Source organism: Chiloscyllium plagiosum, chromosome 9 (genome assembly GCF_004010195.1).
Source record: "Chiloscyllium plagiosum isolate BGI_BamShark_2017 chromosome 9, ASM401019v2, whole genome shotgun sequence".
In the NCBI taxonomy this organism is placed as follows: Eukaryota; Metazoa; Chordata; class Chondrichthyes; order Orectolobiformes; family Hemiscylliidae; genus Chiloscyllium; species Chiloscyllium plagiosum.
In genome coordinates this window covers 21,772,852-21,788,529 of record NC_057718.1, presented here as the reverse complement: position 1 = coordinate 21,788,529, position 15,678 = coordinate 21,772,852, and the positions used below count along the sequence as shown (strand labels likewise).

At 38.3% G+C, this 15,678-nt stretch overlaps 1 protein-coding gene across 4 annotated transcripts in view; it reads left to right on the top strand.

Moving 5' to 3' along the window:
• The first annotated feature begins 1,725 nt into the window (after positions 1-1,725).
• mtr (5-methyltetrahydrofolate-homocysteine methyltransferase) overlaps positions 1,726-15,678 on the top strand; it is an 84,354-nt gene continuing 70,401 nt past the window's right edge. Inside the window, exons 1-8 of one of the 4 annotated variants that reach the window (XM_043695559.1) lie at positions 1,726-1,955; positions 5,546-5,757; positions 7,658-7,747; positions 10,163-10,232; positions 10,694-10,786; positions 12,087-12,193; positions 12,909-12,968; positions 13,065-13,159. In XM_043695559.1, coding sequence (XP_043551494.1) covers positions 1,919-1,955; positions 5,546-5,757; positions 7,658-7,747; positions 10,163-10,232; positions 10,694-10,786; positions 12,087-12,193; positions 12,909-12,968; positions 13,065-13,159 — 764 coding nt within the window. In that variant the 5' untranslated portion in view covers positions 1,726-1,918. Of the gene's footprint in view, positions 1,956-4,554; positions 4,924-5,545; positions 5,758-7,657; positions 7,748-10,162; positions 10,233-10,693; positions 10,787-12,086; positions 12,194-12,908; positions 12,969-13,064; positions 13,160-15,678 lie in introns of those variants that run through there. The other 3 variants (XM_043695558.1, XM_043695561.1, XM_043695562.1) reach the window with 3 other exon arrangements.

Below are 15,678 nucleotides of genomic sequence, written 5' to 3'. Positions count from 1 at the left end.
TAAGCCATTTGGCCCCCAAGCTTACTCTGCCATTCAATAAAATCAAGGATGACCTGTTTGTGTTTTGAATTCCACACTTCCAAGCATTCCTGATAATTTTTGATTCCCTTGCCTAACAAATAAAATAACCACTGCTGCCTTAAAATATTCAATGGTTCATCTGAGGTAGAGTTCCAAAGTGTCTCAACTGGCTGGGAGAAAAATATTTGCCTCCACTCTCTCTTGAAACAGTGACCCCTGATTTCTGGACTCATCCACAAAAGAAAACATCATTTTCATATCCACCTTGTCAAGAATGTTTGGGATATTACAAACTTCAATCAAGTCCCTGCTCACTCTTGTAAGTGCCAATGAAAACAGGTCCAGTCCTTCCCTCCTAACACAAACCACTCTTTCCAGGTATTAATTAAGTAATCCTCCTCTGAACCACCTCCAGGACATTTACATAAATAAGTAGACCAAAACTGCAAACCATATTTGAACGGTGGTATTAGCAATGCCTCATGTAACTAAAGCATAATATGGATACTTTCCCATCATGAGTGTGTCTAGGACCAGAGGGCACGGTCTCAGAATTAAAGGGCACCAATTTAAGAGGAATTTCTTCACTGGAGGGTTGAGTGTCTTTGGAACTCCTTACCATAGAGAACTGTGTGGCGGGAGTCCTTGAGTACATTTAAGGTTTAGGTAGAGAGATTATTTGTTGAGTTCAGGAATCAAGGGTTATAGGGAAGATGCAGGAAAGCAGATATGAAGAATGTCAAATCAGCTATGATCCTCTTGAGTGACAGAGGGGCCTAATCCAATTCTTAAAATGTTCAATTTATTTTCTAATAAAGAACAGCATTCTATTAGCCTTCTTAATTACTCCTGTACCTGATTGTTAACTCTTCACAACTCTACTTTAGAACAGGATGGTCCTTCTACACCTCAGAATGCTTCAGTCATTTTATTTAGGTAATGCTCTGTTCTTCCCAGACAGGGATAATTTTTTCCACTTAGTCATGGGAGCCAATAAACAGAGGACACTGTATTAAGATTTTATTAAGAACAGTATTAAAAATAATGATCATAGGAGATTTGATAGAAAACCAGTTCATCTGGAGAGTGGGTGGTGGCTCTTGTGGTGAAGTGATAGTGTCCGTGCTACTGACCCAGGCCTCTTGGTTTGAATCCCACCTGCACCAGAGGTGCATAATACCATTTCTGTACAGGTGACTTGAAAATATCTCTGGAACTCACTGCCTGAAAGGTTGGTAGAGACAGAAACTCAAGACATTTAAGAAGTACTTAGGTAAGCAGTTGAAACACCATGGCATATAAGGTTGCAGACCATGTGCTGTAAGAAGGGATCATTATAGATAGATACTTTGATGGTCAGCACAGACACGATGAGCAACCTCTTTCTGCGCTGTAACTAACTCTATTGACAGAATATCACACCATTTACTCAAAAGACCCGAGGGAAGGTAATTTACCAACTTACAAGTTTTAAACCCATTTAAACACAGAAATTAACAAATAATAACATGATTGAGCACTACATTCTAACCAGCGTGAATGGAAGGAGAAAACTTATTTTTCATCATCAAACGTGTCACTGTCCATAACAAGACCCGCGCCGAGACATTAGCGCTTGACATTGGAGAGATTTAAAGTGTGGCGCCTGCGCGGTTGTGCATGATAACAGAAACGGTAAAGAGTTAGCGCCTGCGTATTAGTGCATGTGGGCAGGAGGCCGAAGACGGGCAGCTGCGCAGTAGGTCTGTAACAGGGAGGCCGGACTTTTTTTTTCCTGTGCCGAGGCTGACGAAACGGAGGGACGATTCCCGCGTTGCTGCTGATCGTGAGAGCGCAGGGTCTGAGCGTTTGCCGGACCTGCTTGAAAGTCTCCAGATTCGTAGGAGCAGGGTACATCATGGCACCAGCTTTCGGCACGGGATCGATGGGCGCAGGTAAGCGGGACACGGTTAATGTCAAAGCCAGGAGCAATAGGTGTAGTCGGAGAGCACCCAGGACAGTCTCATCTCCCAGTGGGGCAGGTTCCCATGTGACAAACACTCACTGTACAGCAAGCAGTCGGCTCAGTGATAGCGCGGTGAGGTTGAAATTTGTGAATTGAAAGCCAACTCCAGAGAACATAGATAATCAGGACTGTCCTTTCTGGTGCTGTGTGGAGAGCGTGCTGCTGCACTGCCAAATGTGCTGTCTGTAAGATGAAACATTAGGCGCAATACTGTACCTGTTTTCCGTTTCATCTGGTCTCTAAGGAACCACGATAATGTGCAGGAGTCGTGGTGCCCAATATTTATCCCTCAGGCAAAATCACTTTGAAAAGGTAACGCAAATTTGATCATGCTTTTTTATTGCGAGTTGTGTAATCTTTGCTGTCAGCAAAATGGTTGAATGTAAAGTGAGTTCACGTGGTTTGAGTTTATTGAAAATATGTAAAACGAAGTCATTGTGTGACTGTAATTACAGCACAGTTGACTCTAGACGCATGGTACGCAAGTATAAAAGTGCATATTTATCTTAATATTCATATGAAACTTCTTTTGCCACCACTTTTGATATAAGGGAAATGCAGCAATTTTGTTTTAGTTGAAAAATTGTTAAAGCAAAACTGGATGATGTTTAATAGTACAGAAAAAGTTATTAGAAGGTCAAAATTAACTTGGGTAACTGTAAGCTTAATGCTTCTCTTATTAGTAACTGTTGGTTTAAAACTCAAATACCCCTATATATTAACTTTGGTAAAGTGTCTTTAATCTTGATATGGAGATTCTTAATGCTGGGGAATATTCATACTCATATTTATGTTCCTGCACAACTTTGACTGCATTTCAAAAGTATTTCAGTGGCTGTGAAAAGTGCTATATAATTTTTTTTTCTTTATGTATCAAAAGTCTTGTACTTTTAAAGGTTTACATGTAACTAACAGATCTCAGCTTGACTCAGTTGTTTGCATTCTCATTCCAAGGCAAAATATAGATTGAAGCTCATCTGCAAATCTGAGCTGTCTAGACTGACATTACTGAGGAAGGGCTATGGTGTCAGATTAAACGTTAAATCAGCTCCCTGTTCAGAGATGGTTCAGTTGTATAGTGGAACTTGTAAGATTGGAGTAAAATAATAATAGCATTTATTAACTTTTGGTTAATGGTAGAAAATAAAGCAGGAATAAACAGAATATTTTCTAAATGGTAGGATGTAACTAGCAGCAATTAATAGTGTGCCTCTGCTATTTATGGTCTGTATTCATGACTTAGATGAGGGATTGGGTGTAACATATCCAAGTTTACAAGACAAAGTTAGATGAGAAATTAAATGAAGAGATCACAGAGGGTATGGATGTCTTGGGTGTGTGGGCAAGAACATGTCAAATGAAACGCAGTAAGGTAACTTGCTGTTATCCACTTAAGTGGTTAGACAAAAGGATATCATTGGAGTTGCACAGGTTGGGAAATGTTTGTATTTAAAGGATTGTGGATTTTTTACACATAAACTGCATAAAACCAACATGCAGGTACAGCAAGAAATTAGAAAAGCAGATGGCATATGCGTTTTCCTGTACATTGTGTTATCTGATAAAAGATCCTGTGGCAACATTGGACAATGGACAAGTGGTTTTGCCAATATTATTCCCACAATGAACTGAAAACCATAACTCTCGAGACTTGTCTCTGGCTATATATTTACTATTTATGACTTTCCTATGCACCATTTGGCTATCACTTTGCTTAAATAACAATGGTGTCTGCATTTCAAATAAATCTATTAAATTTACAGCATTTAGGATGCCTTAAGAACATGGTAGTTTGCTTAATAAATTTTTTTTTCTTGAATAAATGGTTGTATATTATTAACTTTTGGCATATTTTTCCAATTATACAGTGACAGGATTTGTCTCCATTTCTCAAAAAAATTTTTAATATCCTCCTCCAAACCACCACCATCTTTCTTAATGAAAGGCTTATGCCCGAAATGTTGATTCTCCTGCTGCTCCTCGGATGCTGCCTGACCTGCTGTGCTTTCCCAGCAACGCGCACACAACGCCAGCATCTTTTGCCTGACATTGATTTCTGTATAATTTTCATAGTCAGTTAAATAGTAGGAAGACCAAAGTAAATATCCTCAGCCCCACCCTCGCTCTCCAACTCTTTCCTCCCACATCAAAGTCTTCCATTCCTTTTTTAGCTTGAATCTCAGACTAAAATATTTGTACCCTGATGCGCCAGCCACAACTTAATTGGTAGCACTGCAGTCTGGATTCAAGGAGAAAGTGAGGTCTGCAGATGCTGGAGATCAAAGTTGAAACTTTATTGCTGGAACAGCACAGCAGGTCAGGCAGCATCCAGGGAACAGGAGATTCGACGTTTCGGGCACAGGCCCTTCCTCAGGAATGAGCAGAAATGTCATTCCTGCTCATTCCTGAGGAAGGGCCTGTGCCCGAAACGTCGAATCTCCTGTTCCCTGGATGCTGCCTGACCTGCTGTGCTGTTCCAGCAATAAAGTTTCAACTTTGATCTCCAGCATCTGCAGACCTCACTTTCTCCAGTCTGGATTCAAGTCCTACTCTTGAGTTTTGAAGGCAAATATTTACGTCGACACTGCATACTCAGGGTCTGTGACATTGTCAGAGGTGCTGTGGTTTGAATGAAACATTAAGTTGCTTTCTCAAGTGAACACAAATAAAGACCCCATAGCACTGCTTTGAAGATGAGCAGCTAAGATATTATTGGTGTTCTAGCCAATATTTTGCCCTCAGTAAAGTCCCCCCCAAAAAACAGGATATGCAGGCATTATCATATCGATGTTCATTGTAAATAAGTACTGGAGTGGAAGAAAGGAGGATGATCGTCCAGAACAGGACAGTCATCAAGGCAGTCCATGACAGAGCAGCTCATGAGAGGGAATTTCAAGGTCAGAATGACTAAAATAAATAATTGCAATCCTTTGTGAATTTTAATGTAACTTGATGATCTACTGTTTCAGTAACACCTGGGGAAAGTTGCTGAGAAATCTGTGATATCTGCATTGATTGCATTTGTTATTTGATGTGTGCTGAGGGGTGTTCGATGACAATATAATCAATATTTACCAAATGTTAATTCTACTATTGGAAATAAGTTGTACGTTTATTGTACATTGTATTAATTTTGTTTTATTTTGATAGTAAGGTATTGTTGTTTCTTCAAAACCACAGAAACTTGTGACTTTATTCACTTAAGTCCCCTGGATCTCTACTTTAGTCTACTTCAAAAACAAAAATTCTTGGTTCTTAGCTAGATCATAATTTGTTGATTTTTGTCTGGGATTATAATATGAAGTTAATGTCAAGTCTGGGATCATAACACTTCAAAAGTATTCTTGGCTGCAAATGTTTTGCATGATTCAAAAGTAATGATTGGTGATGTGTAAATTCACACTTATAGCATGTGATACCGTCGCAACCTAACTCACCTCCTTCTAAGGTTCTTGAATCAAGCAAATGGAATACATTCTCTCTTGTTCATATTTCTTTAAAATTAAATTTCATTTCTAGGATCAAGGAGTTCTTTTCAAGATGAACTTAAAGCAATTTTACGAAAACGCATCATGGTGCTAGATGGAGCAATGGGTACTATGATTCAACAACATAAACTTGGTGAAGATGATTATCGTGGTGAGGAGTTCAAAGACCATCCTAAACCTTTAAAGGGAAACAATGATCTTCTCAGCATAACACAACCTGACCTTATCTGCAAAATTCATAAGGTATGGAACACTGCCTGGTGTTGAGTTAAGGCTGCACAATCTCAAAGGCAGAACCAGTAATTCACAAAGTGAACAGAAAAAATAATTAAACTCTGGCATTTTGCTTAGCCAAATTGAAATTAAAATGTTGGAAGTGTCAGAAGCTGACACCAAAAACATGACACCAAAACTCACTGGAAAGGGAGGCAGCTCCACAAATATCCCCATCTTCAATGATGGAAGAGCTCAACACATCAGTGCAAAAGATAAAGCTGAAACATTTTCAGCAATCTTCAGCCAGAAGTACTGAGTGGATGATCCATTTCAGCCTCCTCCAGTGGTCCCTAGCATCACAGATACCTGTCTTTAGCCAGTTCGATTCAATCCTTGAGATATCATGAAACAGTTGGAGGCACCGGATATTGCAAAGACTATGGGCCCTGAGAACATTCCAGCAATAGTACTGAAGAACTTGCCACTTCCCTAGTTAATCTGTTCCAGTACAGTTGCAATACTGGCATCTACCTAACAATTTGAAAATTTCCAAGGTATGTCCTGTACACAACAAGCAGGAAAAATCCAACCCAGCCAATTAGCGTCCAATCAGTCAACTCTCAATCATCAACTGTTACTTAGTTTAAGTTTGACCAGGGCCACACGGCTCCTGACCCAACTTCATCCTTGGTTCAAACATGGACAAAAGCGCTGAATTCCAGAGGTGAGGTGAGAATGACAGCCCTTATCATCAAGGTCACATTTGATTGAGTGTTGCATCAAAGAGCCCGAGCAACACTGTAAATCAGTGGGGCAAATTCTCCGCTGGTTGCAGTCATACCTGGCATATAGGAATATAGTTGAGGTTGTTGAAGATCAGTCATCTCTGTTCTAGGATGTCTCTGCAGGAGTGTCTCTGGGTAGTTTCCCAGACCTCCGCAACTTCAGCTGCTTCATCAACGATCTTCCTTCCACCATAAGGTCAGAAGTGTGGATGTTTGCTGATGATTAAATAGTATTCAGCATCATTCACAACTCCTCAGGTACTGAAGTAGTCCATGATCAAATGCAACAAGATCTGGACAATGTCCAGGCAAGTAACATTTGCAACACAGAAATACCAGGCAATGACCATCTCCAAAAAGAAACAATCTAACCGTCGCCCCCTGACCTTCAATGGTGTTACCATCACTAAATCCCCCATTTACAACAGCCTGGGGATTACCTTTGACTTGAAACTCAACTGGACCTGCCACATAAACAGAGCAAGTCAGGGGCTAGCAATACTGCAGTGATTACGAAACGCCTGTCCACCATTTACAAGATTCAAGTCAGGAGTATGATGGAATACTCTCCACTTACCTGAGAGGGTGCACCTCCAACTACATGTTTGACACCATCCAGGAGAAAGTAGCCACTTGTTTGGCACCACATCCACGAACATCCATTCACTCCACCACCGTTCAGTAACAGCAGTGTGTACTATCCACAAGATGCACTGCAGGAATTCACGAAAGTTTCTGAGACTGCAACTTTCTTCTCTCATAAGTGCAGCAGTTACATGGGAGCACCACCACCTGCAAGTTTCCCCGCAATCCACATACCATCCTGCCTTGGAAATATATCATCGTTCCTTCACTGTCACTGTGTCCAAAACCCTAGAATTCCTACCCTAAAGGCATTGAATGCCAGCTTACAGCACATGGGCTGCAGCTGTTCAAGTGGAGAGGTCACCACCACCTTTTCAAGAGCAACTAGGAGTGAGCAATAAATGTTGGCCAACCAGCATCACCCACATCCCACAGATAAATAAAAGAAAGTAAGGTCCAGACAAAGAAGGTGCATAGCTTAGGCAAGATGTTGAACAATATAGGTTGTATTCCCTTTTTTGTCAGGAAAGTAAGTTTAACTTTCTTTAAAATTTTAGGACTACTTGTTGGCGGGAGCAGATATTGTGGAAACAAACACTTTCAGTAGCACAAGAGTAGCACAGGCGGATTATGAGTTGGAACATTTGGTAAGAAATCTCTCTGCTACATAATGTTGAATCCCATTCCCAAAAATTGTGTGAAGAGAATGCATCTTATTAATATATACCACTATTGTTTGTCCTAATGCTTAAAATTGATTTGTTGCCAGATAGTTGAACTCTAGAACTCTTGGGGAGGTAGAGAGGAATGTAAAGATCAAAACCTAATCACACCTTGCACAAACATTTTCTTTTACCTGGCAAGCATTCCAAGACATTCATACATAGGGAAAAGTCCTCTTGGTGTACAGTTGCGGTTTGAAATTAATGGTGGTTTAGTTGCTGTGACAAAATAATAATGAAAGTGTAGGTGTTTGCTGAGGATTAAACAATATTCAGCACCATTAATAATAAAGTATATTGTTTTATGTAATATTCTCTTGTTTGGATGACCTAGTTTTTGGTTCAACATGAAGCGCATTCTTAAATGGTTTACAAAAAAAGTATGAAACATTATTGTTAAGGCATATTTATGAGAGTTCAGGGTTACATTTTTACGCAAATGTTTTCTTTACATATTATTCTCAATCGTTGCCCAATCTCCTCCTACACCACTGTCAGAAGTTGTCAGAAGGATCAGCTCAAAAAATAGGCCAAGAATTCTTTTCTGTGTATTTCTTCCATTTCCAATATTATTGGAGAAAGTTTTCAAATTTGTAATTTGGTAGAAGTTTTACCAAATGTTTAGTCATCTCTCTCTAGATACTTAAAATGTATTAGTAGCAATGGCAATGCAAATTTAAAAGGTTTATTAGAGAGAATGGAGATGAGTGCTCTTTTCCTATTCTACATATTTGTTATTTTGATTATTTAGGGAAGCACCTGGCATCTGATGGGCATTTTTACATATCAGAAGATTGTTGGCGTTTGTTGGCCCTTTGGGTTACAGCTTTGAAGCAATTCTGATAGTACAAACATTTATTTTCCTTTATGCCTGAATAATAATGCCAATGTTCCACACAGATTATGTAATTTTCCAGACCCTCAGCAAAATGTCAATTACTTTTAATGTTTGACAGTGATGTTAAGGTAATGGAGGGTATTGAAGCTGACCTGCTGCGCCTTTCCAGCAACACATTTCCAGCTCCATACAGATTATGTAATTTTCCAGACCCTCAGCAAAATGTCAATTACTTTTAATGTTTGACAGTGATGTTAAGGTAATGGAGGGTATTGAAGCTAAGATCAAGCCTATCTTTATTAAATTCTTAGTTTTATTCTTTCATGGAATTACAGTTTTGTTGGTAACACCAGCATTTGTTGCCCAACTGTGAAGTGAGCAGTTTGCTTTATCATCATAGAGGACAGTTAGGATTTCACCAAAGTGCTGTGGATCAGAAATTACATTTAGGCCAGACCGGGTAAAGATGATATATTTCTTTCTGTAAAGGGCATCAGTGAACAGGGTGGGTTTTATCATTTGTGGTTATCATTATTGATAAAAACTTTTCAATTCCTAGTTTTTATTGTTGGAATTTAAATTTCACTAGCAATGGTGAATACTGAACCCATGTTCGAAGAACATTTACCTTGGTGTGTTAACCTAAACTATTAATTTAATAATAGTTCAAACATATTACTGTTTCACCATCATTTCTCTTGAATATTACACAACATATGCATTTTGTAATAAGAATCATTGATTCAGTTTGCTGCCACATCAGTTTAAATCAGTTAAACTCAATGAAGGTGGGAATGAATAAATACAGTACTGGGTGCGGCAACTAACATTTTCCATTGGAGGCTTGCTGCTTCCAATTGTACTTCTTTCTAACAAGTGGCCGGCCCTGAGTTATCAGACAGCTGTAGTGATATATTTTGATTTGTTTAGGCTGTGAAAACATTCATTTGTTTGACTTCTAAATTCAAGTGTTTACTTTTTTTTGCTTTGATTTCAATTGCAGAATTGGTTTTAAGGTGAATTTGGTATCTGTTTGTCATTTTTTGCCTAGTTGGACATATTCCGGATGCCAAGTTAGTTTATAGGTTCAAACCCCAAAATGATTTGACCACACAATCTAGGCTGATATTAGTATGTTCCTGACATAGAGAATTTCCTAATACAAATTTCCAAATTTTTAAGGGCATGTTAAATCCATGTTTTTCTGCTTTGCTGAAGTATACAGAGCATATTCCATAATGTTGTCAGAGAAGGCCCTTCCTAACATCCAGTTCTTAACCAGGATTTCCAAAAATCCACTCTCTTGGTCTTTCATTTAATTGGGAGACCTTGCAACAGATTGTTATGTAGGCTAACAACTGTCCATGTAACAATCTGCACTAAAATAACTCTTCACTTTGGAATTTGACGGCGAAATATAGACATTGTAAGTTTATTATGTGCTCATAGCAATGGGATACTTGTATTTGCTTTCAAATTTATATTGAATTTCTTCTATCCAGGCTTACCGACTGAATAAAGTCTCAGCAGAACTGGCCAGAAAGGCAGCTGATGATGTGGGAATGCAAACAGGTGACAATTTTTTGTTATAGTTGTCAAAGTAAAATATATCAATCCATTAAGTAGTCAAGATAAAGGTAAAGATGCCATAGTCTTACCAGATCATAGAGCTGCTCTCTCATCAGACACACACACTGGTGGTGGTTTAACTTGAGCATCACAACACCTCTAGTAATGGGAGGTGGCAAGGAGGCAAGTCCTTCATAGTAACCCCAATGGTGCAAGAGAAGCACTGCCGGTCTGGCAGTGTCTGAGGAGCAAGAGAATCGACGTTTCGAGCATAAGCCGTTCCATCAGGAAGGGCCAACTCCTGTTGCTCTGTAAATTTCACTTGGAAAAAAAAACTTATCTATATAAATACAGTATATCTCCTATTATTTAATACTTATAGGACTTAGCACAACGCTTTGGTAGGGTTTGTCATGGTTCCAAAGTTTTTGGAGCGTTTTACTAACTTGTGTTATTTGTCACAGGTACCCAAAGATTTGTGGCAGGTGCAATAGGACCAACCAACAAAACATTATCAATATCACCATCTGTGGAGAGGCCTGACTACAGAAATATAAGTATGAAATAAAATCTGTGCCAGTGGAAAATTGTGGATGGTTTTAAAGTATTAAATTGGTTGCTAGAAATTTGAATTAAAAGCTGATTATATTTAGAAACTGCAAGTGGTGTTGCAAATTTGGCTGTTCCCATTTGCTTTCTATGCAAGGATCGTTATCTTGTTTTTATGACTGCCACAACATAAAAGCAGTGATAAGTGGAAGTTCACGGACCACGTTACTCAATCTGAGATAATAAGTTGCCAATGTTTGCTAAAGATAGGTGCCTTATGTGGTGTTGCTGAAATGTTTAGGAACTTTTGATTTGGTTGCTATTGTACATTACATATTGTATACACTTGCATGCTATATGACAATGTAATGAAGTATTAGAATGGTAATTTATAGCTATGATTTCACCCCACATAAATGAGGAGTAGAAAAAAAATTGCTACAACCTTCAATATCTCCTAATGGAAATTTGATTCTGATGGAAGTCCAGGATATTCTGAAGATATGTCACATTAGACTTGTAAGCTTAACTTTGTTCCTCTCTCTGCAAAGCTGCTATATTTCTCCAGCACTTTCTATTTTTATTTGATTATTCTAAAAAGGCTCAATAGGATAGAGGCTGAGGTTTTTCCCTGTTGGGGAATCTAGAACATTGTCAGGATAAGGGTAAATCATTTATGTCTGAGATGTTGAGAAATTCTTTTACTCAGAAGCTTATGAATCTTTGTAATTATCTGCACAGGAGTTATAGATGCTCCATTGTTGAGTTCTTAAACTTGAGATAGACAGATTTTAGTATCTCAGAATCCAGGGCTTTGGAGAATGGATGTGAAAGTGCACTTGAGGCAGAAGATTAGCATGACCATATTGAATGGCAGAGTAATCATGAGGGACTGTTGGGTCTACTACTATTTCTTGAACTTTTCATAAAATATAGATTGTAACATTGCCATAAAGTAAATGAGCAATAGCAAAAGGCTTTGTATCATGTAGCTGGAATCAGATCTCTGTTACTTGGAAAGATTATAGAATTTATTTGTTTAACCTAAAGATGACTGAGAGACACTTCATTGAAAAGTGAAAGATGCTCGCCAAAATCCTGTAAGAACTATATCCATGATAGTTACAGACTGAATTGCCTAACAGAAATCTATTCTTTCAATCTTGAAAACTGCAATTGTTTCAGTATGCAGTCTTTTGAGAGGTCATTCCAAATTTCCACTCTGGAAAAGTTATTTCAAACTTTGTTTTTAAGTATCCTAGCTGTAATTGTCAAATGGAATTTTACTGTCAATTAATCTGTTTGCAGCATTCGAGGAATTAGTTGAAGCTTATGAAGAACAAGCCAGAGGCCTACTGGATGGTGGTATTGATATCCTCCTGGTGGAGACCATTTTTGATACAGCAAATGCAAAGGTAACAGATGTACCAAACCTCACCCAATTTGTAAATTATCAGAAAGGAAATAGTGTAGTCATTTACTAAAATTAGCTTTTGTTTATCTGCCCCTCGTGGAGAATCTAAAATTGGGGACACAGTTTCAGCAGAGCCATTTCAAACCGAGATGATGAAATTCCTTACCTCAGGGTGTTGTTAGGCTTGGCGTTAGTGTTGCAAAAGTGACAGTGGAAGCTAGGTATATATTCCAACAGAGTTATATAGATTTTTGGTTAACAACAAAGTCAAGAGCTATAGAGAGTTGACAAGAAAGTAAAATTGATGCCACAATCAGATCAGCCATGCTCTATCTAATAATGGAGCATACCAAGGGACCTAGATGGCCTACTCCAGCTCCTATTTCTATGTTCTTCTAATAGTGAACAAATTCCAGTACCTTGTTGTAATTAATTTTCCTTAATTTCTATTCCTAACCCAGGGGCACCAGCAAATGCCCTTGATGATGCCAATATTGATCTGACAGATATCCAGATTTGTTTCCAATTTACATAACTGAACTATTCAGCAGACATTTGCTGGAGGAATATATATTTTATCCTGTTTTTAATTCCTGAGTGACACAACTAGGATCTGTTGAAATTATGAAGTTCTTTTTATAAAAAAAAAAGTTATCATCTATAGAAGTATAATCTGAATAGTTTGTTTTGCTAATGACACATGGTTCTGTTCACAGGCTGCCTTATTTGCTATTCAGCAGTTGTTTGCGGAACAATATGAATCAAGACCTCTCTTTGTAAGTGTTAAATACTGTTTACTTTTCTTTCCAATCTCATTTCCCCAACCTGGCAGTAACCTCGTTTTGTAGTTAAATAGTTCTGTTTTGTAACAGATTTCTGGAACAATTGTAGATAAGAGTGGACGCACACTTTCTGGTCAGACAGGAGAAGCCTTTGTCATCAGTGTATCCCATGCAGAGCCACTCAGGTAAGGTAGCTGATTGTCAGCAAAGCTGAATCAAAAGAGTATATTTTTAGAAAACAAATAATTTGTTCAATAGAAATTAGTGACATCGTGAAAGGGGAGTAGGCATTTTGGATGTAAAGCAAACTTGAGTTCAAAAGTAAAGGCCAAAAATCCTGAGCATTTATGGCAGAAGCTGTGGAACAAAATACTAATACTTCAGGTTGACACATTTTGATTAGAATACAAAAATGAGGTAAACTGCAAGTGTTCAATTCAGTTTGTTGGAGGCAGCACATATAAAGTGTTTGAATGTTGCACTTGGAAAATGTGCTGCTCTTCAAATACTTCAAGTATAACATGATCCTAAGCACCTGTCATGCTATCTGGAATATTTAGCAACTGTATAACCTGGGCTATATGATGGAATTTGACCAATGCATTTTTAATGAAACGTAAGAACATTCTTCATAGTTCAATTATCTAATGTTTGAAGAAGTAAAAGGGGGAATCTTAATACTTGACTGTGTTGCCATCCTTGATCAGTGCGTCCAATGCTGAATTAATAGCATGAGTTGACTCTGTTTTTGCATTATTTTAACCATTTAAGTTCATTTGCATATATTTCCATGCAATGTCTGAAAATTTGTGGATGAGTGACAGGATATTTTATATGTTTGACTGAAAGGTTATGACTGTAATTTGATCAGAGACTATTGATAGCCAGCTGTTGGATGCTGCTATCTTCTAAATGCTTGTGTTGCATGTTTTTGCAAATCCCTGAAACCGTGAGAGCTGTCTTTGTGAATAAATAGGCTTCTTTGCATGTGTTAGCAATTTCTAGAATCAGTCCAGATGAATTATTGGCCTGGAATTTCAGCTAACCATCATTCTACAGTAGACTGGAGATGTTTGCCGGGACCCTGTGGAATCACTATTAATAGCAGACTGTGAAGGAATTGCCCAGGAAGTTTAGTTTTCTGCTGGGCTATTCTTCTGGAACCCTCTGAAAGTTTCCAGATAAATCGGAGACTTCAGGGGATTCTGATGAAATCAAATAAAATAGTTGCTCATGAAAAGTTAGGCTATAATATACAAAATTTAATTCCTGAGTAACTACTTAACAGACATTATACTTTGCTTTCATACTTCGCAACAACAACCCACCCCCAAACCAGATCAGACATCCCCGAGCACCCAACCCGCAAGAAATACTCTCCTCCTGGCCCACGACCTGTCCTGTAAAATACTGGCTTAGCGATTTACCCTTTCTTCCCTCCTTTTACTTGTCAGGTTTCCTGAGGTTTGGGAAACCACCTATCATTAGATAAACAGAAATCATTATCAATGTGGAAGCTCAGACACTAGTTAAAAGCCTTCAGGAACAGACATGTCTGCAGTGAGCAGATTGGTCACCTATCCCTTGTTCATTAATGTGGAAGTGGGCAAGTTCAAGACTAACTGATAGGGTTCAGGTTTGAAATTTCATATTCAACTTCAGGCTTGACCTAAAACCATGGTTAAGCCCATCTAGGGGTTGAATATACATCCAAAGTATCGGAGCACAGACGGGTATTGAAGTCAGCCAAAAAGACTTAAAGACAGTGGATTAAATAGTAGCGACGATCCTGTAAATGTGAGGTTGAGGTGGATGCTCATGCATAATGCATAAAAGAATACCTGGACCGTAAGATGTTCACAGTCCTCTGAGATAAAAATGAAACTCAGACAGGAATGCCACTTGGGTGCAGTGTTCACATTTGTTGAATGTAAGATAATGAGTTAATTTGTATTGTTATTAATGTTGTTTGGTGACAGCTGGTTTGTGATGCAAGGTGAGGCCCACAGAACAGTTCAATTCCTCCACTTGCTGAGGTTATCTTCCTTCTCAGTCTTTCCCCTCATCTGGTTAAACCACCAACTGTCATCTGTTTCTAAGGAGAAAGCAATCCTATGGTCCTCTGGAACAATGGTGACCTTACCTTTACTAGAGGACATTTTGTTCAGTAGCAGTGGCACTGACCCAACCTGAAAATCATTGTCAATCTGAATGGCAAGAATAAGGATTAATTTTTATTTGAAAGGTTGATAATTTAAATTTTCAGAGAAATACCTAACTTTTTCAGTACTTTGTTTTTCAGCACAAACCTGGCTGTGTAGTAGAGAAACATGTATTTGTATTTTAACAGATTGGACTTTAGGTCTTCCACAAATAACGTTAGTTACTCCTTGTGCAAATATAGAATTAAACCATATGATCTTATGCAAAAAGAGTAGCAGATGAATTCTGACCAACTTAACTGAACAGTTTGGCCATGGGTAAGACTGATAACAATTAGATATTACCTTTCCTTGAAAGATCTGAGGTATTGATGAATGCTGATGTTAATTACATTATGCCAATTAAGGTCTCAACTGAATTTAACACACCGAGAAGAATTGCACAAATTACATTATTGTTATGTGTGTAGTCAAGACTGTCAGCAAGCTCAAGATTTTTGTTGGGAAAATTGAAATATTTTTAGTTGCCCTTGTGCTTTTGG